The 23537-nt window shown below is 38.6% G+C and overlaps 2 protein-coding genes across 2 annotated transcripts in view; both read right to left on the bottom strand.

The window, feature by feature from the left end:
- Window positions 1-1196, bottom strand: part of LOC139962825 (uncharacterized) — a 3065-nt gene extending 1869 nt beyond the window's left edge. Inside the window, exon 1 of the mRNA XM_071963183.1 lies at window positions 744-1196. The gene's annotated coding sequence lies outside the window, so the exon portion shown is untranslated. The remainder of the gene's footprint in view (window positions 1-743) is intronic.
- A 4489-nt stretch (window positions 1197-5685) lies between these two features.
- LOC139962713 (DDB1- and CUL4-associated factor 6-like) lies at window positions 5686-21486 on the bottom strand. Its single transcript, XM_071962948.1, has 17 exons — window positions 21244-21486; window positions 20439-20500; window positions 19039-19209; window positions 18557-18661; window positions 18286-18399; window positions 17735-17870; window positions 16476-16708; window positions 15746-15842; window positions 14587-14899; window positions 13577-14381; window positions 12810-12913; window positions 11945-12115; window positions 11049-11153; window positions 9522-9699; window positions 8785-8941; window positions 7826-8017; window positions 5686-7092 (listed from the first exon to the last, which is right to left on the bottom strand). The coding sequence occupies exons 1-17, from the start codon at window positions 21332-21334 to the stop codon at window positions 7043-7045; spliced, it is 3084 nt and encodes a 1027-aa protein (XP_071819049.1). The 5' UTR covers window positions 21335-21486; the 3' UTR covers window positions 5686-7042.
- Between the last annotated feature and the right edge of the window lie 2051 nt (window positions 21487-23537).

Genomic DNA, 23537 nt, shown 5'->3' with positions numbered 1-23537 from the left:
ATAGCCTTGACTATATGGGATATCATTACCCACTCCACCCAGTACCGGTTGCCCTCCAGTCGAGTATAGAAGGCGGAACCCAAAATGTAATAACAAAGTTCTAGCTATTGCACCTTTCGTTATAGTGCTGTTCAGTCTATTGTATAGCTAGGTTAGGGCGATTGCACATATAGAACTTACCAGCGTTGTGGTCACCACCGTAATCAAATTGGCCTATATAAGCACCGTTTCCCTCAATCTTTTTCTTTTCAAATACATTATACCATTACCAAATAACTTATCATTACCAAATAACATATCATTAACATATATACATTATCAAATTTCAATCTAATCACACTCATAACACTTAATTATCACAATCTTAACACAAAAATCAAACTTATCAAATAATGTGATTAAATAAATTACCAAATAACTTATCATTATCAACTAACTTATCTGCAAAATGTCATCCATGGACACCCGCAGAATGACAAACATCCGGGAGGGGGTGGGTGGGGGGCATTCGATTTTCTATAACCGGATAACCGTCCAAAGAATTAACCTGTTAACCGGTTACGCTAAACAAACTTAACAATTTAACCGGTTAAACATCAAAATTAAACCGATTAACCCTAATTTTATTTTAGGACGCCCATATGATGTCATCTGTTTACATTTTAAGTAGGCCTAAGTATAATATAGTTGCTTGTAATTGAATATCTTTTTTGTTATGTCTTATCAAGAAAAATCAGACTTACCATTATCTTCATCTTGAAATCTTCGTGCTAAGAAAGATTCCACTAAGCGTTGATCCGTCTTAAATAGTCCGACGGTGAGATTCCAATTAACATGAAGCAGGTTATCGATTCTAACAGATGGACCATCCGCCCAGCAGGTCCATAAAGTTAGAAATGCTTGCCCCAATAAGATCAAATATGTTCTTGCCATCATGATACATTTATCTGCCAACTAGATAACTAGTTCGAACTAATCGAAATGCCATGAGCTGTTGGATATATATATATATATATAACCAAGGATTCCCTTATGTGAATTTCAGATATGGTTCGTAAACATTTACAGCAATTAGATACGCTTCATTTGGTCCTTTTGTCTTTAAGCAAAACTATATACAATATTTCAAATACGGGTGACTGTATACCAGCAACATGTTCATGTCTGGCTGCAAATCCTGTGTAATATTATTTTTTTTATTGAAATGAAATCGAACAACAATGGCTGATATATAGCAAACATTTGAAATTGGATTGCCTATCAAATGTATACAGGGGCGGATCCAGGGGGGGCCGACCCGGCCCCGGCCCCCCCTTTTTGGAAATCAGTTGCGTTTTTTTTATTTTTTATGTGGGAGTACTTCAAATTCCTAATAGGCATAACTTGGTGAAAGAAAAGCCTAATATATATCCACCTGCTCTTCCCTGAAACGCGATCGTTTTTATTCCAAATTTGAAACTGAGGCAATTATCAGGCCTACGCGACATCACGTATTAATTAGATACGGCTCAGTACTATAATGCTGACTATTACTGTCAGGGAAAATCAATGCACAGTTAGCAAGTATATCATAATTATCTGAATGAAAGGGGGTGTTGGCGGTTTTACACTAACACAACGTAGTCGCCAAGAACCTGAAGTATTTTTAAGGGAGGGCCCGAGGAACATTAACTTATAGCATGCTCCTCGTGGTGAAATATAATTGCACCTATTAGGTGAATTGAGTGTACTGTTAATAGTAGGAGAGACTAGTGTAGGTTGTTATGACCAACTAGACCGGTTCCTGCTCTCAAACTTTATAGGAGGAGCTTCATTAGTAGTAGCCTTTGAATATTTTATATTCGGCCTGGGCGTATCGTTCTCAAAATGCATCTATTTTCTGTGCACGATTTTTTATGGACTCATAGTGCAGCTATAAGAGCATCTAAAAGAGCTTCGTGTGAACCTTGAGAGTCAGCTGATTCTTCGTTAGTATGAAACCTTGAGTTAACAAGTAAATCTTTGAGATTTTGGGCCCTTTTTGTAGGCTAGAATCGGTTCTTTTGGAAACAGTTTGGATAATTCCGCATGCAGGGGCGTAGCGAGCAATCCAATCACCCGACGCCTGCAAGAAACCTCTCGGCAAATAACTGATAATGTCACGGCCGTCAGTATAGCTACTGTAGCCAGGCTCAGCTAGACGAGTGCCAGAATCGCCGGCAACTCAGTGAAAGAAATGGAATTAAAGGCTTCCGTATAGGCCGCAGCCCATGAGTCGTGCTATCGTGTGACAACGTGTTGTTATTATCCTCTGTTCAGAATGACGTCATCGCAGATGTCATTCGTTCTCCGTGGAAAACTTAAGGACACGGCTCACGAATTGTACACAATTGTTAACGTTTCTCGCTTGTATATCAATGAACAAGGGCGTAGGAACCGGGGGGCTGGGGGCGCCAGCCCCCCGGAGAAAAATGTGGAGGGGCGGAAGTATCATTCGCCCCCCCCCCCCGCTTCGCAAGTCAGAAAACCCCTTTTTCATTTCCAAATGAGAAAAAATCTCATTTGGAGCACCAAATTGCATCTAAGGCCAGGTGAAAATGCAAAATTATATACAAAATGGAGTGGGTGGGTTGAATTGTGCTATATCGCACCAAATTGCATTTGAGGCCACCTGGAAATGCAAAAAAAATCCAAAGGGGAGGGGGACACCCCCTCCCCTTAGACCCCTCCCCCAGGCCGGCCATCAGTCTTCAGCCCCCCCCCCCCACTCAAAAGTACCTTCCTACCCCACTGTCAATGAATGTTGTTATTTCTCATTACCGGAAAGTTTTCTGAACATTTTCATCACGAAGTTTCACTATTTCAACGATCGGTGAAAGAGAAAACGCAGTTCGATTATTGGTCCCAATTAATTCTTCTTCTGCCGACTGCCATAAAAATAATATCGAAATGGAAATTCTACGGTGCCAAATTTGACTTAAAATATGCACCAGATTGCATCTAAGGACGTTTCAAAACTAAAAATTTTCCAAAGGGGAGGGGGACACCCCCTCCCCTTAGATCCCTCCCCCATTTCAGTCACCACTTCCAGATCCGTCGGCAAATCAAATCTTCCACACCCCCCCCCCCCAGTTTCTCTGTGAACGCATTCGTTTTCTGTAAGAAATCAGGCTCATTGTTACAGAGACGTGCGTATCGTAATACTTCCCCTTTGATGAAGCCTTTAAAAGTGGCAAGTGGGTGTGCAGAGTTTCTGTCGAGGTATTGGAAGGTTTCCGTGGGTTTGGTGTAGACTTTGGTGTCTAATAACCCATTGGTTTCAAACCTTGGACCTTTGAAGATTTTCAAATCTAGGTATGTTACCTCGGTGTGTAATATTTCTACCGTAAACTTTAAGAAGCGGTGAATTTCATTCAACCTGTTCACTAGTTGTTCAAGTTCCTGAGGTGAACCGTCGTAAAGCAATAGAATTTCATCTCTATAGCGGAGCCATTTTAAGATTTTATTATCTGTCGGTAAAATCTGGTTTTCCAGTCTATGCATGACGATATCACAGATTTCCGGAGAGGCTTGGCTACCCATGGCGCAACCGATCTTTTGTAGATAGAATTGGTTATTGAACTCGAAACAGTTTCTTGTTATAAATAAGTTCAATTAGTTTGCGCATGGATATGGAAGATATTTTATTTATTCCATATTCGCTTTTTTCCGCCTTTTCATAGACTTCTTGACATATATCTAATGCCTCCTCTTGGGGAGTATTGGTATACATGGCGACGACATCGAGTGTAGCAAGTACTACTGCTTTTGGTAACGGGGTGGCTTCCACAATTTTCAGAATGTGATTTGTGTCTTTCACATAGGTGCTTTGTTTTACAATAGGAAGCAAGAAATAGTCCACAAATTCCGATATTTTTTTCGGTCGGTGATCCGTTTCCGCTTATTATCGGGCCCTCCCTTAAAAATACTTCAGGTTCTTGGCGACTACGTTGCGTTAGATAGTGTAAAACCGCCTACACCCCCCTTTCATTAATAAGTATATCATAATTATCTCATTGAATATATCTTGTTTTATGTTTTTTCTTGGGGTGAATCTGGTGTCATAATTTTCGCGCAAAAGAAAAAACGAATCGACGCAACAATAGTGTATCCATTGTACATGCACTGTTGAGCGTTGTTAAATATGTGTCTATCGAGAAAAAATATGTGCACAAAAAAGCGTGTCTGCAACGTATCTGGTTTTTCTAGTTTTTGGCGAAATGTTTCACCATTTTGCATCTAAGCACTCACAATTAACCAAAAATTTCCAAGGGGGAGGGGGACAACCCCTCCCCCTAGACCCCTCCCCCCAGGACGCAGATCACTAAAGTGCTACCATCTGGATGTCGGCCCCCCCTTTCTCAAAATCCTGGATCCGCCCCTGGTATATATTGTTTTATTGAAATAAATGAAGCTGATGTTTGTTTTTAGGGTTTGAGTATAGGCTGCAGGCAGTATAATTCAAATTCAGATTATATTTGGATCCTTAAAGATTTTGTTTCACCACTAGTAAAGCCAGAGACATAAAACCAACAACCACCATATTTGGGCCCAGGTAAATCATATTACTTAAACTGGCATCGCGCGTTGGCACTAGTACACTTAAAAATAATACTTGATGGTTGAGTTCTTTATTCTTCTGTGGTCCTGTAGATGTTGATACTAAATTGCGTTGTGCTATTTTTTATTTAATATATTTGCTTCCAGGAGGGCGATATATGTTCTTCCTTACTTTATTTGTCTGGAATAACTGTATATCAAGTTATATCTGGCTTTATATGGCCAGATAAAACTTTATCTGCATATCTGGATTGACTACATATCCAGTTATATCTGGCTTTATATGGCCAGATAAAACTTTATCTGTACATCTGGATTGACTACATGTCCAGTTATTTATGGCTTGATACAGTCAGATAAAACTTTATCTGTATATCTGGAATAACTGTACATCAAGTTATATCTGGCTTTATATGGCCAGATGAAACTTTTTTGTCTGATATATCTGTATATCAAGTTATATCTGGCTTGATATGGCCATATAAAGGCTTGATATGGCCAGATTAAACCAGATATGAAGCCAGATCTGTGATTTCGATACTAATATGGAAGTCATTAACCCACAAGATATGTAGAGAATGGGACAAATTTGAAGATAGCAACCAGATGCAGCATTCAGAAGCGACCCAACAATCACTTCCGTCATGGAGAAGATGAAGTCTGCAACTCCATGGATTGCCCTGTCCTCTTTGTTATTATTGTACAGCAGTATACTGTAACACATCTGTAATAGTAATTTAGTCTAAACTAAACATCAGCTTCATTTCTTACCCTTCGAAAAAGCTAAGAATTTGTAATTTAATTTGTTTCTTTTTTTGGTATAGAATGAGATTTCTACCAGTAGTGTAGTCTACCAAGTTATCCACTTGTCCATCCTTCTTATTTGATTTTTTCTTTCTAGCGGAAAACATGCCAGGGATGTTATAGGGGAGGGTGGGGGCGGGGAAAGTATAAGTTGGGCTGGACAGAAGCCAACTTGAAATGAAACAAAGTATACATCGATCTATCGATCAAACCTGATTCCACCCTTGATACAAAACAAATGTCAGAGGAAGACCTTTCAAAAAAATACCAATATACCAAAAAAAATGAGAAAAATCTCAACTTGATTCTTTGCATATATACGGTTACTTTTTATCTTTGTAATATCTCCTTCTGTGGTAACAGAAAAATGTGATACTGGCTGACACCCTGATTATCATAATGCATAGGTTTAGCATTCGCTATAATATATCAGTGAACTTTGAAAGTGCAATAATCAGGCCCTGCAGATAGTGAGCAAATAATAATAACTCACTGAAATAGTTTGGCAAGTTTGGGAAACGGGTGGTAGCGAATATTTAATCTGGTATAGAATGGAATAGCAAATGCTATAGGATTCCGTAGATGGGTAGAAGTTTTTTTTTTTTTAAACACGAACCAAAGTATTTTATAATCGACGGAATTCGGAGACTGAAATACTGCTACGCAAAATTTAAACATTAAATTATCGGCTGGGTGGGTCCAGTGGGTGTCGTCCACTTTCTTCAGTCACTGATTCCTTCATCATGGGTCTAATATTCAAGTTTAGATAAATAACTTATTGCACAAAATATTATGAAAATGAAAAATATTATAACCATCCTGATGAACGTTTTACAATAAACTAAAACACTTTTAAAAACTTACTCGTTCTGAGAACAATCCTTGGAAAAATTTTTAGTGACTGCGATTGGGACAAGAAAGTTACCATGAATAACAACAGCAACAAAGAGAAGGAAGAACGAAAGGAAGAATTTAAGCAAAGAAAAGAATGCAAACATAAATTATTTTAAAAAAAATGAACTTTTCAGTTTAAATTTTTCATACACATTATCACATAAGAACATGTCAGCCATCAATGTGTATTGCTCACTTCATGATACAAAGTACAGAATGCAAAGACAAAACCCATTTTTTTCCACTATTTAACTGAAATGTTTGTGTATTCATTTCAAATATTTTCTTTGGCCAGGGTGAGAGAAGGGGGGGGGTAGTTGTGGGTGGGTCTCTTTGAAACAAACTTTTAAACACACAGGTAATGTTATAGGAATTGCATTTCTCTTTTTCTTCAATTTCGTCCTCATCTGTTCCACCTCTCATATACAAATCCTGTTCTAACATAAGATGAACTTCAGCATCAACCTCAATATATGAAAAAAGCAATTTTCCATACAAAATTACAAAACAATATCACTTCACTGCAGCCGGAATTTCATTGACACAATTGTAAAATCTGTTTGCTTCCTCTCACTAAAACAGCCAATAGGCAGGCTTGGAATACCTCTGACAGTAAGGGGTTATACACAATGTTACACCACAGTAGCGACCAAATGGTTATAATATATGCAATGCTGACACAAGGTTTGCTGGTACGGAAAAGATGCCTTAAGATGTTTGATGCAGCAGAAGCAGAGTTGTCTCGTTTTGCTTTTTTTTTGAGGGTTTATCCTTCTGAACTATCACTGTCAGGTGCTTCTCCAGTGGCCCTGGAATCTGTAATAAAGTATAATGAAAAAATGGGGTAATCAATATAATTTCTACATATATACATATATGAAAGATCAATAACAACATCTTTTATCCTGTTTATAGATTTGAACAAAGATTTGAATAAAATAATGCATTAAAAATCACTCTCAAAACTTTCAAACGTCATTTGACTAAATAGCAGGAGCCATGGATATATGTCAAACCCCCTCCTTCACAGACCCCTCTCAACCACTCCCTCTCACCTGCACAGCCTCCCCCTATTCCCTCTCCTTGTCCCTTCCCTACACTTATTCTTAGATCCACATGATCAACAGGAGGGCGTTTTGGTCAAGTGGTGAAGGCAGTGGACTTGTGATCTAAGGATTACAGGTTCGAGCCCTGGCCAGATCATTGTGTTGTGTCCTTGGGCAAGGCACTTTATCTCCATTGCCTCTCTTCACCCAGGTGTATAAATGGGGACTTGCGAGGTGACTTGTAAATATAGTTGCGTGTGCCAGTTTGTGGCTGCACCCTATGGGAAGTCCCCCAGGTGACATATGGCTGTGGTGCACTGTGGTGCCCCAAGAGAGAGATTGATTGAATTGTGCACACTTTGGTGTTTAGGTGTGACAAGTTACCGATGACTAGGGTTAAGTACAGCGTGACAAGACTTTATTGTAAGTTGGGCTATATAAGAACTGTTAATTATTAATTATTATTATTATTATGATATCATTGTATCCATACTAATGCGCACCTGTCCTGAGGTGATTCAACGAGGCCAGCATTCGCAGCATGAAGGACGGCGGGATAGTAATGGTATCTCTGGTCTCTTCAAGCATCAGTTCGTTGATCCTGATCACCTCCTCCGCACCGGAAGGCAACCGAGGCTCGTCAGCCAACGGGCCCCATATCTTGATATCGTAGTCGATCCCACTGGTGGCTAAGACTGGCGAATGTCAAATACAAAAACACCAAGATGATATGCAACGACGATTGTCAATTTTATGTTAAAGAATAAATCTCACAATAAATTGCCTACGATGACGGGAGTTTGTGAACTTTATTATTAAAGCATAAATTCTTCAGACTGGTGGAAATGATCCACATTAATTTAGTTTAATCAAGTCTTCTGTCATTTGACAGTCAGGAATAGCTACCCAAGACAGGAAAAAAAAGATTTGCTTAGTTTGAAAGACATCAAACATCACACAATTTTGACCGTATTTATTTTTTCTTAAGTAAGCCGTCCTGTGCACTGCAGTGACTGAATTCAACTTGAATTAACCCCATCACTGTGACCTAGTTTTCCATAGTCGTGAAGACGCCCCCCTCCCCCTGCCAATGTCTTACAACTAACCCCCCACACACTGAGTGACACACTGATGAGAATACCAAAGTTGGCTGTTCTCAGTTAACTACCAGTACTCAAGTTGTTAGGTCACATGCAAATTTATTTGTGTGTCATCGGTTACATTACAGGCAAACTGCGGACCTACGATCAGAAAAAAACTGCATGTACAGTGTTTGCAGACTGGAGCCGACATGATATAAAACTGACAAATCTAAATCCATCGTAGCCTACAGGCACACAGCACACTGCCTGAGACATCCATGATACTCTTTCATGGTTTACGACGGTTAAAGTCGTGTTCATTTCTGGCGGTAGTTGTCCGGCCTGAATGAAATAACTGATTCCTTGATTGTGGTACTTACTGGGCTCAGTTGGATGAGGTTGAATACAATTAACAACATGTCTGTCTCCCTCTAGTAACATCACCAGTTTCCCTGTATGTCTGTCCCAGATGAATACATGACCACAGTCTGAACCACTGAGTACATGATTGCTGCCCCAAAATGTAGCTTCCTTGATCTGTCGGTGAAACAGACATTGAGGGAATATCCATAACTTTCAAATTTGGATGTAAATGCATGAATGAATGATCTCAGGTTTGCAATAAACGCTGTTCTTCACTTTGCTATAGAAAATGGACGATCTTAGTTTGCTAAAATGAACCATCTTAGCTTAGTTTATTCGTTCTTCAGCTTTACTAAATCGACAATCTTAGCTTTGCTATATGTGAATGATTACAATGAATCCCTGCTCCAGGGACAAAGCCACATATACCTATACACCTATGTACGTATATATCGTAAGTTTATCTTTTGTTGAGAACACTTGCTATCATATTCTGTTTCATGTAGTGGTGTTTCAACTCACTCCATCTCCCACTTCCCAGCCGAGTGGTCACTGCATATCATAATAATAACTGTATATGGATAAACTGTATATGTATAAACTGTATATCAAATGGTTTGAATAAAATCATATTCTGCACCACTTTGAATACTATCAGTGTCCTCTAATTTACTTTCTCCAGATCCCCTACCCTCCAAATACGGAATATCGACAAGCATCAATATTTGTATTAAGATCCTGACAGTAAACTAACCATTGTTCTAGAGTTACGGTGGCCTTTATAGACCATTTTAATCTTTGGAGATTTGACATTCCGTAACATTTCTTCTTCTTCTTTTTCTTTCCTCATCCTGTGGTTCTTAAACAATTCTTTCAATCTAGATGACTTGGAGGCTGCCGCACCTTCCCTCAGGGCCGCCTCGTGATCCCGACTGGAAAAAAAAGAAAATTATGCAACAGTCAGGCTTGACAAGTCGACTGGTCGGGGGGAGGCCTAGGGTCAAGAAGAGGGTCCAGGCAAAATGGAAGAAAGAATAATGTATTCTAATTTTCATGATATAGTAAGTGTAAATAAAGATTTCAAAAAAGTGGCCCGTGATATAATTTCCCTGCTGTTGGCAACAGTCAGGAAATTATTAAATGAGAAAGGCATCTCTATAAAAGACTATAAAAGACTTGCAAAAATGTACTTTTCAAGATATTCCAAGGTAGATGATACGAGAAAATATTACAAATATATTGAAAGACAACTATGACAACACAACAGAAATAAAATATATTAGTACATCATTCTTTTAAGTATTATTAAATTGCTGATGTAAAATGATATGTATACGATGTACATATTCCATATTTACATTTATTGGCTTCAAGCAAGGGTATATCTTAGGACATGATCACAATGTTTTAATAAAGGAATTCACAGGTCAGAAGAAATGATCATTAGTTATGTGATGATAACCTACTGATGTTTAAGTTTAATACACTGGCAGGTTATTCAAAGGGACCGACAATCACCTTAATATCTTTAATACAATTTATAAAGGTAGGACAAACAGCAAACTCAGTTGTCTACATACATCAATGTAAAGTTTGAAGAGTGGGGTTTTGGTTTCTTTGTACATCCCATCAAAACTTTTGAAACTGAAATACAGCCTTTGGACCACCATCAAGTGGTCATTTGGCCTGTCACTTCTCAAATCTACATGATTAGGTTTGGTATAAAAGCTGTTTGGACTGTGTTGCTGCAACCTTCTGGTTTTTAGCCCAGATGCAAAACATACTTGACGAACATTTGCAAAGCCTGTTATAACTACACATTGGCAGTGTAAGATGTAGCACATGCTGGTCAGAGTCGTCTGAAGGTGGCGATTATCAAGACAAACAGCTATGGAAACAGAGCATTTTGCGTGGCTGGGCCACGCCTCTGGAATGAGCTGCCAGCTGAACTCAGAACTGTTTCTAGTCTAACAACATTCAAGTCAAAGCTGAAAACCTACCTATTTAGACAGCATTACTGCAATATATAAACTGTGTATTCAACTCTATTCATGTGCAGTACTCCAACACACTCAAACGTGCATGCTTTTTATTCTTCATACTCATCTATACTGTATTTTATTCTGCAGTTTTACTACATATTATGTGTCATATATTTTTTTAACTGTTAGCGTTTTAGAGCACTTTTGTGGATTTTACGCTTTATAAAATAAATGATTATAATTATTGTTAACGGCTGAGAGATTGTCAGACAGGTCGTCATACTGTGCATCATACTCGCCTCTCATCTGTCGATGATGAAGATCTTCTGGGTCTTCTCAAGACAAGATCATCATCGCTGTCAAAGTCGCTATCGGTGTCACTGATATCCATCTCATCTGCATTGCTGGTAAGAAGAAGAAAAAAGAAATTGAAAGAGAAACGTGAATCAAATCTCATCTATATGACCTGTGAGAGTAACAAAGATATTAAACAAACAATAAATGTTAAATAATTCAAATCTTATCTGCATTGCCGGTATTAAGAAGAAATTGAAAGAGAAAATGGGAAATATTTCAAACCTCATCTACATAACGGGAAAGAGAAGAAATTAAACAAACAACAAATGTGAAATAATTAAAATCTCATCTGCATTACGAGTAAGAATTTAAAAAAAAAGAAGGAACTAAATAAAGACAAACATGAAATATAGAATTGATTTGTCTAAGCTAATAAAGTCTCAAATATTTCCAAACGTACTGCTGTGGATATTTTGACACTGTAAATTCTTTCTCAGATAATTTATAATTTTATGAATAAATTTATTTAATTCCCATGATTTTGCTGGCAGGACATTTTTTCATTGAAGTATTAAAACACAAGTAACAGCATATTTCTTAACTTTTACTTTATTGATTTGAATGAAAATTTGACAAACCAAGTATGATATGACTTAAATTGATAAATTGAAGCAACTCAAAAAGCTGATTAAATTTGACACTAAAATATCTCAGGCAGGGAACATGTTTACAGGTGGCAACTGCTGCCCCCTCCCACCCATTTCTCACCCCCTTAAAAAAATGACTGGTATGGGCATCTGAGTCTAAACGACCATTAAAAGACTTTTCTAGCATATTTGAGAAACAACACAGATGACCTTTAAAACTAATAAGTGTTAAATCACTATACAATGCTCACACTAGGACTTCTCTCCTGAAGTGAGGGATCCTCCTGGATGGGCTGACTCTTCTCGGACGTGGGCGAGAGGCAGGTCTGACATTTCCAGATTCAAATCGAGACCGTATATCTGAGACAGATTCCTCGGCTCGAGTCTGAGATCTCTGGGTGTCTGCGGAAGACTGGCCTTGCCTGCATGGTACAAAGCAAGATTGAAAGACCTGTTGGATATTTATGGTGCTGAATGGCTTAATGAAATTCAGTTGATTTATGTTGATTAAGTGTTGAGTAGTTGGCATACCACTTGACCCTTTACAAACCAACAATAAAAACCCCGCGAGATATGATAACGATTCCTGCCATGTTTGATATGAGAAACTTAAAAGTTGCACACAAGATTTCAAAGGAGTTTTGACGATCGTTGCATCTATGCAGACCTTCAACCATGCTTCCCAAACTATCTGTCACCATCCAAATATGAGTCGCCAAGTTATTATTTTTTTTACGGTGGGTCGAGAGCTTGAAAGGAAAAAAACATTACTCGCTGATTTTTTTAAAATTTCTTGTGGAATCAGAGGAAGAGTAAACTTCCTCCCTGTCACAGAGTGTATCACAAGTTTTCATCAATGTGTTTGTGTCTGCTGTAAATTCTTTACTAACTGTCAGTAGATCTGTGAAGTTGAACCATCATTCACCAGTAATCATATATAAGGTGATTTTAGGCCTTAGACATACACGACATACATGACTGGCTTAGGAAAGTATCGACATGGATCTCCGAGGAGAACCACTGCAAGGAACTGCACCACAAATTTAAAGTTTCAAAACGACGATGAAGGGCAAATTTTGAACGGTGGTACCAGAAGACCAAAGATTAGCTACTTACCCTGAACTGGAGGGTACCGCATCTGGTTCTTGACCTGGGATGCCGCTAACGCTGACCTTCCGTCTTCTGGTGGACGGGTCAGCGAACTGCTTGGTAGTTCGATCCTACAAGGGAATAGCAGATATTACTTTAGGGATAACTTTGTGAGCATGACAAGACCTATAAGAGGTGGTACTTGTGAGACACAGATTGCCTGTTAGAAAACTGACTAAGAGATTCAGAGTGGGTTTGAAGTAAACCAGAATTGTGTCTGGGTGATAAAATGATGACAATCTAAAAGTGAATGAAAGAAGGCCCAAAACTTAATTTTTATTGCGCTATATGTTTCGAAAAACAACTGCGATCAGTCACAGTTGCATTTTCTAAACCACTTTTAATTTTTGAAAAAACATCCCTTAACATGAGATGTTCGTCAGCCCAATGTGACTGGACAAAGTTTGACACACCGAGCATTGCGTCAGTTCCTCGGATGTGACACAAACCTGAATCCCCCCCAAAAATCTTTTAAGTTCTTTAATTGCCTCAAATATTATAAAGGTGACTATCTTGGAAACTGGAACAGCTATCGAAACATTACCAGCAATCAAATGTATCCTTTCTATTGAAATATGCCACATTAACAGTGCTAATATTCTCTCACAATGCAACCTTTAATGAGTACAGCAGCACCAAAAGTTCAAGCCACATCCCCAATTGTGCAATTTGAATTATTTGTTGCACAAATCTTTCATCCCCAAGCCAGAAGACATTTTCTTTTTTCTAGATACCTTTGGGTTCCAGTCCTCCTGCCTTTCTTTCAGAGCCAATGGAGTGTCGCATCTCTCATCTCGGCCTTTGCTGTCGTTTCTTTCCTTGTCGTTACTTTTGTCGTCTGTCTCTTCTCTCTCTTCTTCCTCCATCTCGATGTCACTCAACCCTACCTCTGCGTCGTCAGAATTATCACTCCCTTCCTTCACTGACTGCCCATCGCCAGGTGATTGCATCTCTCCGAACGGCTCGTTTTCACCGCACGAGGCACCTTTTACCGGTGATTGCACCTCCTCAGAAGTCTTAACCCCAGATAACCTCTCTCCCTTTGGTGACTTCCCCTCCCCGGACAACGTTCCTCTCCTCGATGACCCCCTACCCCATGAAGACTCCCCCTCTTTCACTGGTGGTTCCTTCTCTCGCTCAGAAAGTCCTCTATCCTTAGAAGATTCACCTTCTCTGAAGGATTGTCCCTCCTCGGAAGATCTTCCTTCCCTCGATGATTTCCTACTTTTCTTTATTTCATTTACTTCCCTACTTGCACCCTGTTGCCCCTGGGAGCCCTTCGAGCTCGTCCTATGATCCGTTACTTCGTCTTCGCTCTTTTTTCGCTTCTTTTCTTTAAAGTCTACTACTGTGTCTGAAGTCTTTCCCGTCGTACTTTCGACCGCCTCTCCCGTTGTCTCAACGTCAGAGGGCGGGCCGACATCCCTCGATGAGTCACCTCTGTGTCTATCTTCGCGTTGCTGAACGTGAGCAGTTGTCTGTGAATCTTCTGATTGCAGAACTTTAGGACTGCTGTCTCCTTCAAGCCTCTCCTTAGAACTGGAAGAATAGAAAACAAAATATAAAAAAACTATTTCTTCTATTTTCATTCCCCTTAGATCTGCATATTACTGTTTCTGGCTTTATGGCAGCTGGAATACAGTCAAATAACTCTGCAATCTGAATCACATATTTCATATTTAATTTTATATCATATCTCATATTGCTATAGACAGCCAAATCTGCTTTCTATCCGATAACTGACCTGGCGGAAGCCTGTCTGGAAGGACTTGTCGGGTTATCCTCATTGTTCTCTCCTCCTGATCTGTCTTCGTCATCGATTGCAGCATCTTCGACCCGCTCCTCCTGACTCCTGGAGGATACCCCCAATGTTCCGTAGTCTGTAGACCGTGGGCTGCCCACCCCTTGTTGACCCTCGGACCGGTGGTCTGGTACGGAGAGTCTGCGCGTTTCCTCTCTTGTACTGCGAGCATGTTGCGGAGTAGTGTCTTCCAGCCAACGAGACAACATTTCTGACATTCTCTGGACGATGGAAATTCTTGGTGGAGGGTCCTCTTCTGCGGAAAAATTTGAAAAGGTGCCGCATCACGACATGCCAAGGGTTTCATAGAAGAGCATCAAACATGTCCTTATTTCTCTAATATCAAATTACATTAAATGCAGTCTGCTATGCAAGGAAATGTATTAAAACAATTCTCATCAGGGATATAAATATGGACACTACATACTTTGTTTTGTACTTTGCTGCAATATCATGAAAACAGAGATGTTTTTAGTGCCATACAGAAGCAAAGATACAATGCTCTGATGTAAGCATCAACACTTAACATTGACAGGACAGGCCTCACACATGAATGCGGTTCAACAACACCTGACCTTCTAGTATGTAAGAATCAAGGCAATACAGAAGTTATTTCTGCAAAAGCAGCAGTTTCTCCTTGAAGGACTGTCTTACTTTGTCCCACCCCCCCCTGCCCATCCCCCGGCCTCCTCTCAATTCAATCAGGTTTAATTATCCTGGGGCAGAGGTTCTTAATTAACTTTCTACAACAGCCAGAGGGAAACACTGGTAGGGATGAAGAAGACTAATACCTCACTATTCTTAAATCTGAGCCAGTAGGATACTAAAGCCAAAGCATACCCAATTAGTGAAAGATCATTGGCTGATTTTCTTTTGTTTTGTTATGCAGATTGGATGGGAATCGTTCTTAGACTGGATTTGATCCCACAAGATACATAGACTCCCTAAACTGGGGCATTTGGTGTCCATTTAATCCTGAAAAATTTTGTGTTTCTATCAAATACCTGACACTTCCCTAAAAGTATGAAAAGCAAAATTATGACCTTTGCGCCCCCCCATTTAGCAGTAGTAACAATCTACCAATCAAAGATTGACAGCCTACCTCCAGATCTCTCACTTCGAGGTCTAGCCTTAGGGCCAGTGTCCGACCAATCGCCACGGAGACGGAGTCTCTTTACCGGATTCACTGAATCTCCTCCCTGCAATAGTGGAAGATTGTATTTTTTAATGCTGTTTCTTTTACAAAGAAACTATAACAACAACAACCTAACAAACAAAGGGAAGAAACAGAGCTGTACATATTAATGAGAATCTTTGTTTTGTGTTTTTAAGTCACCACACTATGGTACCTGTGGACAACCCCACACTTTCAAAAGCAAAACTGTTGCCTTTGATCAATCGTAAATCATTGCCAAATATGCTATCTGAGATGATCAGGGGAGAGGTTATTGATCAGGAGATGAGGTTATTGATCAGGGGAAGATATTATTGATCATGGGAGGTGGTTACTGATCAGGGGAGGAGAAGAAAGAGCAATGCAGAGGGAGTGACCTATGTGAACAATTTAAAAAGTCCCAATTTATCACAAAATTTTCCTGATTTTTTTATTTCTTTCATGTTTTCCCCTTTCTTACTCATTTTTGGTAAACTATAAGTGACCATTTTAAATTGGGGTAGATTGAGCTGAAATTTTCTTTGTTAATAGAATAAAGTTCCATGATATATGCACACCTCCCACTGCTCCTCTAAGTTCATGCTCCTCTGGATTTAATCCTCTTCCACCGATCCTCCCACCCTTGCCCCTGCCCCCCATTCTCAACTATTTGACCCACCTCTTTACTCCTGGCCTCAGGAGCACCTTCTCCCACTTCTATTGCACTTTTACGTTCTTCATCTTCGTCTCTGAGGTTAAAGCAGTATATATAATCTGTCGAGTAGCTCACGAGGATCTCTTCTCCATCCCTGTCGTAATTCAACGAGGTCGGACGACTGTACTTCTTCTTCATGTGAGGGGGACAGAGTCTGCAGAACATCGCTTGGATTCCCCTCCCTGAGTAACAACTACCTGTGATTGATTGAACAAGAACACTGTATTATTGACAAAACATGAAGGAAGGAAAAATCATTGCACGATATTTCTTTATGTAAAAAGGCTTTTTTTGGGGGTGGGGAGGGGAGGACGGGGGGAGGGGAGGGGAAGAATGGTAATATAATGGATGGAGATCAGGTGTTTAACTCCTTTAAGGGTGCAAAACTATTTTCATTTCTGATCCTCATACATAAAATCATATTTATGTTCTCAATTTGTTCTACCCCTCACACCTGGTATGCATTTTAAGTGTTGGCTGCATCTGCTTGTCTTTACCCACCGATATTTTCCCCAAGTTATATACAATTCTAAATCTATGTTGAAAAGTTACTAACAGTACTCTAAGCGAAATTCCTTCTACCAAATTGAATGATAAATATTGCTGAAAAGACATGATAAAATCTGGTATTGAATAGCAAACTGCATATTTTATTTGTAAAATCTTGAGTTTTCTTTATAGTTTAGATCAGTAAACAAAACATTATTTCCACTATTTAGTTAATGCAAAATATAAAAAATTATCAACTGATTAGTTATCAAAATGGTATTCAATATGACTGCAATTTTCACTTCAGTCATATCTGCAGAAATTGATCTCTTTAATGAGATCCACGGATTTTTTTTCTTAATTACACTAATTGCTACACAGATAGACAATTAAAAAGGTGGCTGAAGTTGACTGCTTAACAAGATGGCTGATAAATTTCTGCTTCGGTAGGTCATACTGTAACCACATCCTCGTAGCACTTTGTACATATGATGGTGAAGATCAGGCGTGTAGCCAAGGGGGGGGGGGGGCGGGCGAAGTGCCATTTCCAGCGATCTGGGAGGCATTTTCGGCCAAAATGTTCTTCTTAAATATCAATTTTGGGCACCAATCTCTTGTTCCTTTTTTCTTAAATGATATCTCAGTCCATGTTTTCAAATTTTGGGGAATGGGTAGGTCTGGATACACCAATGACATTGCAGTACTTAGCAAGTCCCTGTGATATACAGTTATACCTTGTGCTCTCGTCCCCAGAACTCTTCTGTCGAAGACCCTGACTGAACTGTCCGAGCATCCGACTGCTAGATGATACGGCTGCATGGGATTAACAGCTAGCGTTGTCACCGCTCTACGACAATTGATCAGTATGTCCTGTTACGTTAAAAAAACAAATAAAAAAATAAAATAAAAAACAATCGAACCATATAATAATAATAATATAAGAATTTGTAAAGCGCTTTTATCCAGTTAAAAAAGCAAAGTACCCAAAATGGACACAACAGTTATCAAACAAATGGATACGCATTCATGAATAAGAACGTCTTGAGTTCTTTCTGGAAAGTTGACACATGCTGGATTGTTTTCAGATGTAAGGGGAGACTGTTCCAGAGCTGTGGAGCTGATCTAGCAAAGCAACATTCCCCATAGGTGGAAGTGCAAATATACAGGAAAGAAGAAATACATGAATGGGCATGTCATATCAAGAGACAATATCACAGTTATTCCAACAATAAACAATTTTATAGGATATTATTTGTAAAAATTTCTGTGTGATTTACAGACTTACACTTTTACACCTGTCCTTGGTACAATTCGTTTTAGCTCTCAGATCGAACCATCGGACTGACCCATCTTCTCCGCAAGATAAGAACGTGTGCGGATCTCCGGGGACGGTCGCTACCTGAAAAAGGAAAAAGGGAATCCTTAAGAACGGAGCAAAACGAGTCAGTTCATAGATGTAGGTGAAACTACTAGACACAACAATGCTGACATTTATCGTCGAAAGTGGTATGAAAATCTCATTTGCTAAATATTTCACCCTTGCATATTGTACGTACCTCGTACGTTGTGCCATAGTGGCAAAGAAACATGTTGGTGCCATGGGTATCTTCCCTGTCAACAATAGTGTATGAAATCTGTCCATCACCAGAACAAGAAACAATCTGTAACCGAAAGAATAAATAAAACAACTTTTGACTAAATGATACAATTTACCCTATATCCAATAAACCAACACAACAAACCCAGTCATAAACATAAAATTACCTTCCCATCAGGCCACTGGGTGAGACAGGCTTTATGAACACAAGCTATTCAATACCAAAATGACTAAAAGAATTTAGTATAAACATCAAAATCAGGTGGTCAAAATACCTATGTCGAAGAGTAGAAAATACAAAGAAACAGTTCTACTTTTTTATAGAAGATTGACAGCAGAATCCTGTTATTCCAAAAACTCACAGACAGCAATGTGTAGCTACGAAATAATACACCATTTACACAAAAACAAAAGAAGTATAGGTTAAGGAAGTGACTGAACCTGGTTATTTAGGGTGAAAGGCAAAAATTGAGCGCTGAAAATGTTGGAGCGATGTCCAGAAACGGCTCGAGCCAAGACTTTCCTTGAAAATGGATCGGTGATGCAGAGTTTCTTATCGTCAGATCCAGAAAGAATAACTGACCCAGTCTCATTCCATGATATTGAATTGACCTGTCATTAGAACAAAGAAGTTATAACTTATAATAAATTATATTAATATTAATATTTTAATATTAATATTATTATATTAATAATAAATTATAAACACCAACAGGAATGCAGGATCGATGATAACTTGATTATATTAAAATTATTAAAAAAAATATAGGAAAAAATCCTGCTTTTAAGATAGAGAGGCGCAAAAGGGAAAGAGGACCGTATTGTTTAGTCGACGGTCGGCACTGCTAACTTGTGAATATCAAATAAGGACAACCTTCTAGCACTTACAATTTATGTGAATTGTGTATGAAAAGTTATCATTTTTGTCTTTATGATCGATGTGCTAACTTGAGCATGTACTGTGTGTCCAGACATTTGTCTTAAAATCTCTGTCCATGAGGTGTTTGTTTTATATATTTATATGTTATTGGAGAACCAGTATAATTATTAAGAAATAAACTATGTGGATACAAAGTGGTGAGCATGCTGGTACAGTATACGGTAACTACAGATTGGCCCCTTACTTCGTATACAATGCTATACATATTTAGCTGCACTGTTAGACACTGCAGTTGCCGTGTTCGTAGCCTTTAAATAATAACGGACGTGGCCAAAATTTGCCACAGCGAAACAAGGAAACATCAATTTTGTATTTTGAGACATTTCTGTCAAATTATTTTGCACAAATTTAGGGAAATTTTTCCTTGCTATGAGCAGTTTGACTCCCAAACTTTTACAAGGAAAATTCTTTTGATTTACGTGTAAAAGTAAGTGGGCCTGATGTTTCTATTTATGGCAGAATTTGGTTAAACCATAGTTGGAATCACATAGCTGAATGACAGAATTAAACCACTGAACAAAATCAACGAGATTCATCAATACCACAATATCCGTCTAAAGAACATCATTGTCATGAATTTACGTTATATACCATCCTACTGCAAAGCTAACTGTGTCCCAGTTTTCAAAGCCCTATTAACGCAGTCCAGGGAACCTTCATAGCGAGGAAAAAACATGAAATACGTACAGGCATGTAATTGGTCAAGTGTTGTACATATAGGGCCTATACTGTTACAAATTTTGTCAAGGGACTACTCAAGTCTCAAGGTGTATCATTAAGTGTTGCTGACTTGCACTGATTACATAGAAAAATTACACCGTGGCCTGCAAGTTCAATGATGTTCCCACGTACGCCCTGCTTTATATTATACAGTTTATTATACTTAAGAGTGTGTACTTACACATCCTTGGTGAACATCCAATGTCTTTTCTAGCCTCAACCGCTGAACAAAATCAACCGAATCTGGAATAATATATTGTAAGACACATAAATGAAGAAATTAAAAACTTTGAAGAAATTATATATCAATTTGCAATTCACCGGTAGTCATATTAAAACAGTCATGATGGAAGGAGACATTGGCACTTGCCTATAAGGCTTGTTAGATTTAGCTGCAGTTTGACCAAACTTGCATAGGTTTAGATGTATTTTGAGATGACAAAGTAGCAATGCTAGTGGTGGTATTCATTCAAGGTTTGCTGTAGTAACTACAGTAGTATATTAATTAAATGTTCACGGTATAGTAATTAGTATCTGCGAGTTAGTGAAGTTTTCCATCTAACTACTGTATTAATCATGTTGCTTATAAATACATTGGTGTATAAGTTGAGAAAGGCATGGGGGAGGTTATTATACCAACATACTTATCTAGCATATGGATATATTTAAAATATCAGAATAAACTAACAAATAAGCTCAGCAAAGACTGCTGGGTGGTAAGTTAGTGCTACATACCGTAAAACTACACCCAATAATACATTTTGTGAAAGAGTGAGGTGCACTGTACTGAGAGCTTCATAATTACAGTAGGTCTACTGGTTAGGCCCTTCACTACATTAACACAAAGGTTCATAATCACATACAATCACAGACAATATTAAAGTATGCCTTGCCTTAATATTAGGGCCTAACATCTCCATTTAGTACAAGTAGTACTAGCACTGTTTGTAAAGTACCGTACACGATCGCCTAAGTTAGTGTCTCACCTACGCAGGTTCTACGAAGGGACCTACTAAGACGAGAACCATAAATAGGAAGTCTTGACTGGAAAGAAAACACATCATTCGGACGTTCCATTGTTAGACCATCACCAGATGATTTTAGACAAAAGGTGACCTCAAAGTCCGAACACGATGGGAAATCATTGGCATTATTTCTATCGCATAATCCCAGACTGCCATTCCGGGTTTCCACTGCGACGACTGGCGAAAACGCATTTGGCAGTACAGATACGATATATCACAAGTTCGCGTTAGGCTTTTTATGGTGATACATTTCTGGTCACATGTCATCAACTGGGACAACATCAAAACATTTCCGTTTTTAGTAAACATTGGTGTGCACTTTGTTTAGTCAGTTCCAGGCACGTAGCCAAGGGGGGGGGGCCGAAGGGGGACCGCCCCCCTTGAGCATATTTCTTTTTCTTTTTTAAATTTAATGTTTCTATGATATCGCTAGTAATTTTAAAAGAGAAAATGCTAAGATGCAACTTATTATAGGCCTGGGAAGTGCCATTTCCAGCGATCTGGGAGGCATTTCCAGCCAAAATCTATATAATAACTATATAATAACTTTGCTGATACAAATAAATACAAATACAATTAGGGATTGGAATAGTCTGCCTTCAGACCTCATTAGTAGTTCCAGTGGTTCTGTGAATCCTGTCACTTATATCAGTACTCGGGTCAGATCTAATTAATTACTCTCTTGACGTGTGTGGTGAGATATTGTCCCTTTTTGCGGATGTGTCACCGTATCGAAGACGAAGCTGATATGATTATAACTCAACTTGGCATGATAAGAAGAGGTAAACTACATCGAACAATTCTTCTGTTTAGATACATTGAGCATGATGGTATTTATTTTATTTGTTACAATGGTACTTATTTGCTGTTGCTATTACTTTTAAGTATTCTTAAGTTTGGTAATTTTATATTCCAGGTATTGGTTCTTTTGTACAGTGCTCTTGAGCATGTTTTATTTCATGACAATAGCACTTTAGTTTATGATATTTATTTATTAATTATTAATTACAAGTAGAGTACGACCCTTGCTCAACATGACTTGTGTACTACCAAAATAATATCTTTGGTAATTTATGCAACTGATTTTACAAACCAAGATAGTATGTTTTGGAAAGGCAGCAGTATACCACCGAATTATTTCAATTGAAAATATTTTTCAAATATGGTTCAGAACGAACTCATAGACTTGAGTGTTTGGACATTTACCTTGAAACAGGACTACCAAAACACTTCAGCTCTCAGAATGTGCACGCTCCCTTTAAACGTACCTTGTTTGTACTAACCTATGATGTCAACATTGTGGAAAGGGGTAAGCAATTAACATGAACATCATGTCCCAGGATTTATTGGAAAAAAACATGATCACATATTTTTAAATTCAGTCCTAGAATGAGATTTTTTAAATATAAGGTAGGCCAGCTAGTTTAGTTTGTCACGCCTATCTATATATTTAACTATATCTATATATATATATATATATATATATATATATAGTTATAGATATATATATAGTTATAGATATATATATAGTTATAGATATATATATAATTGAAATCGTAGTTAGTTGAAAAATCCAGAACAGTGAAAAAACTTGCAGCCTCCACCGGGATTCGAACCAGGGAGGCCCAACTCCACTGCAGGCGCCTGTCACCTGTATCGAACAATAGGCTACTAGATCTGCTTTGGTGACATATTTGCCTTACTCTAGAGATCAAATATGATGCTAACAAACTCGAAGTGTGGTCTCTTAGTCTATAGATAAAAGTTCTCGCTAGCTAAACGCTACCCATCACCGGATAGCTGACAGGTTGGCCTTTCATTGTTCATCAGTTTTCCGTACCATGACTGCGCTGATTTTTTGCTGTGAAGTGTTCGCCACTTGTAAAGAAACCTCTTCACTCGGTAGTAAACAATTTTCGTACGCTGCTCCTGGCAGGCCTAAAGGGGTTCAAAATTGCAATGATTGATCCAATTTTTGCACCACAACATAGAGCTTTGTACTTCCATTCATGCTCTTCAACATGAAAGCCACAAAAACCAGAACATGTTTGATAACAGTCCAACAAAAGATGTTCTCCTGCTGCTTTTTGGCACTTTTCCTGAAACAGGAGAACAATAGCGCGGATGGATATACTGTAGACTCTAATAGGAGTATGCCACCCTATATATATATATTCAACGAGGTAAATGAATCTGGAGAAACTATCACACAGTAAATAAGCGCGTACGCGCGTACCATGTATGGAGGGTCATGT

Source organism: Apostichopus japonicus, chromosome 21 (genome assembly GCF_037975245.1).
Source record: "Apostichopus japonicus isolate 1M-3 chromosome 21, ASM3797524v1, whole genome shotgun sequence".
Taxonomy (NCBI): Eukaryota; Metazoa; Echinodermata; class Holothuroidea; order Aspidochirotida; family Stichopodidae; genus Apostichopus; species Apostichopus japonicus.
Note: the sequence above shows the minus strand (reverse complement) of the source record. Positions and strands in the feature narration are given on the sequence as shown.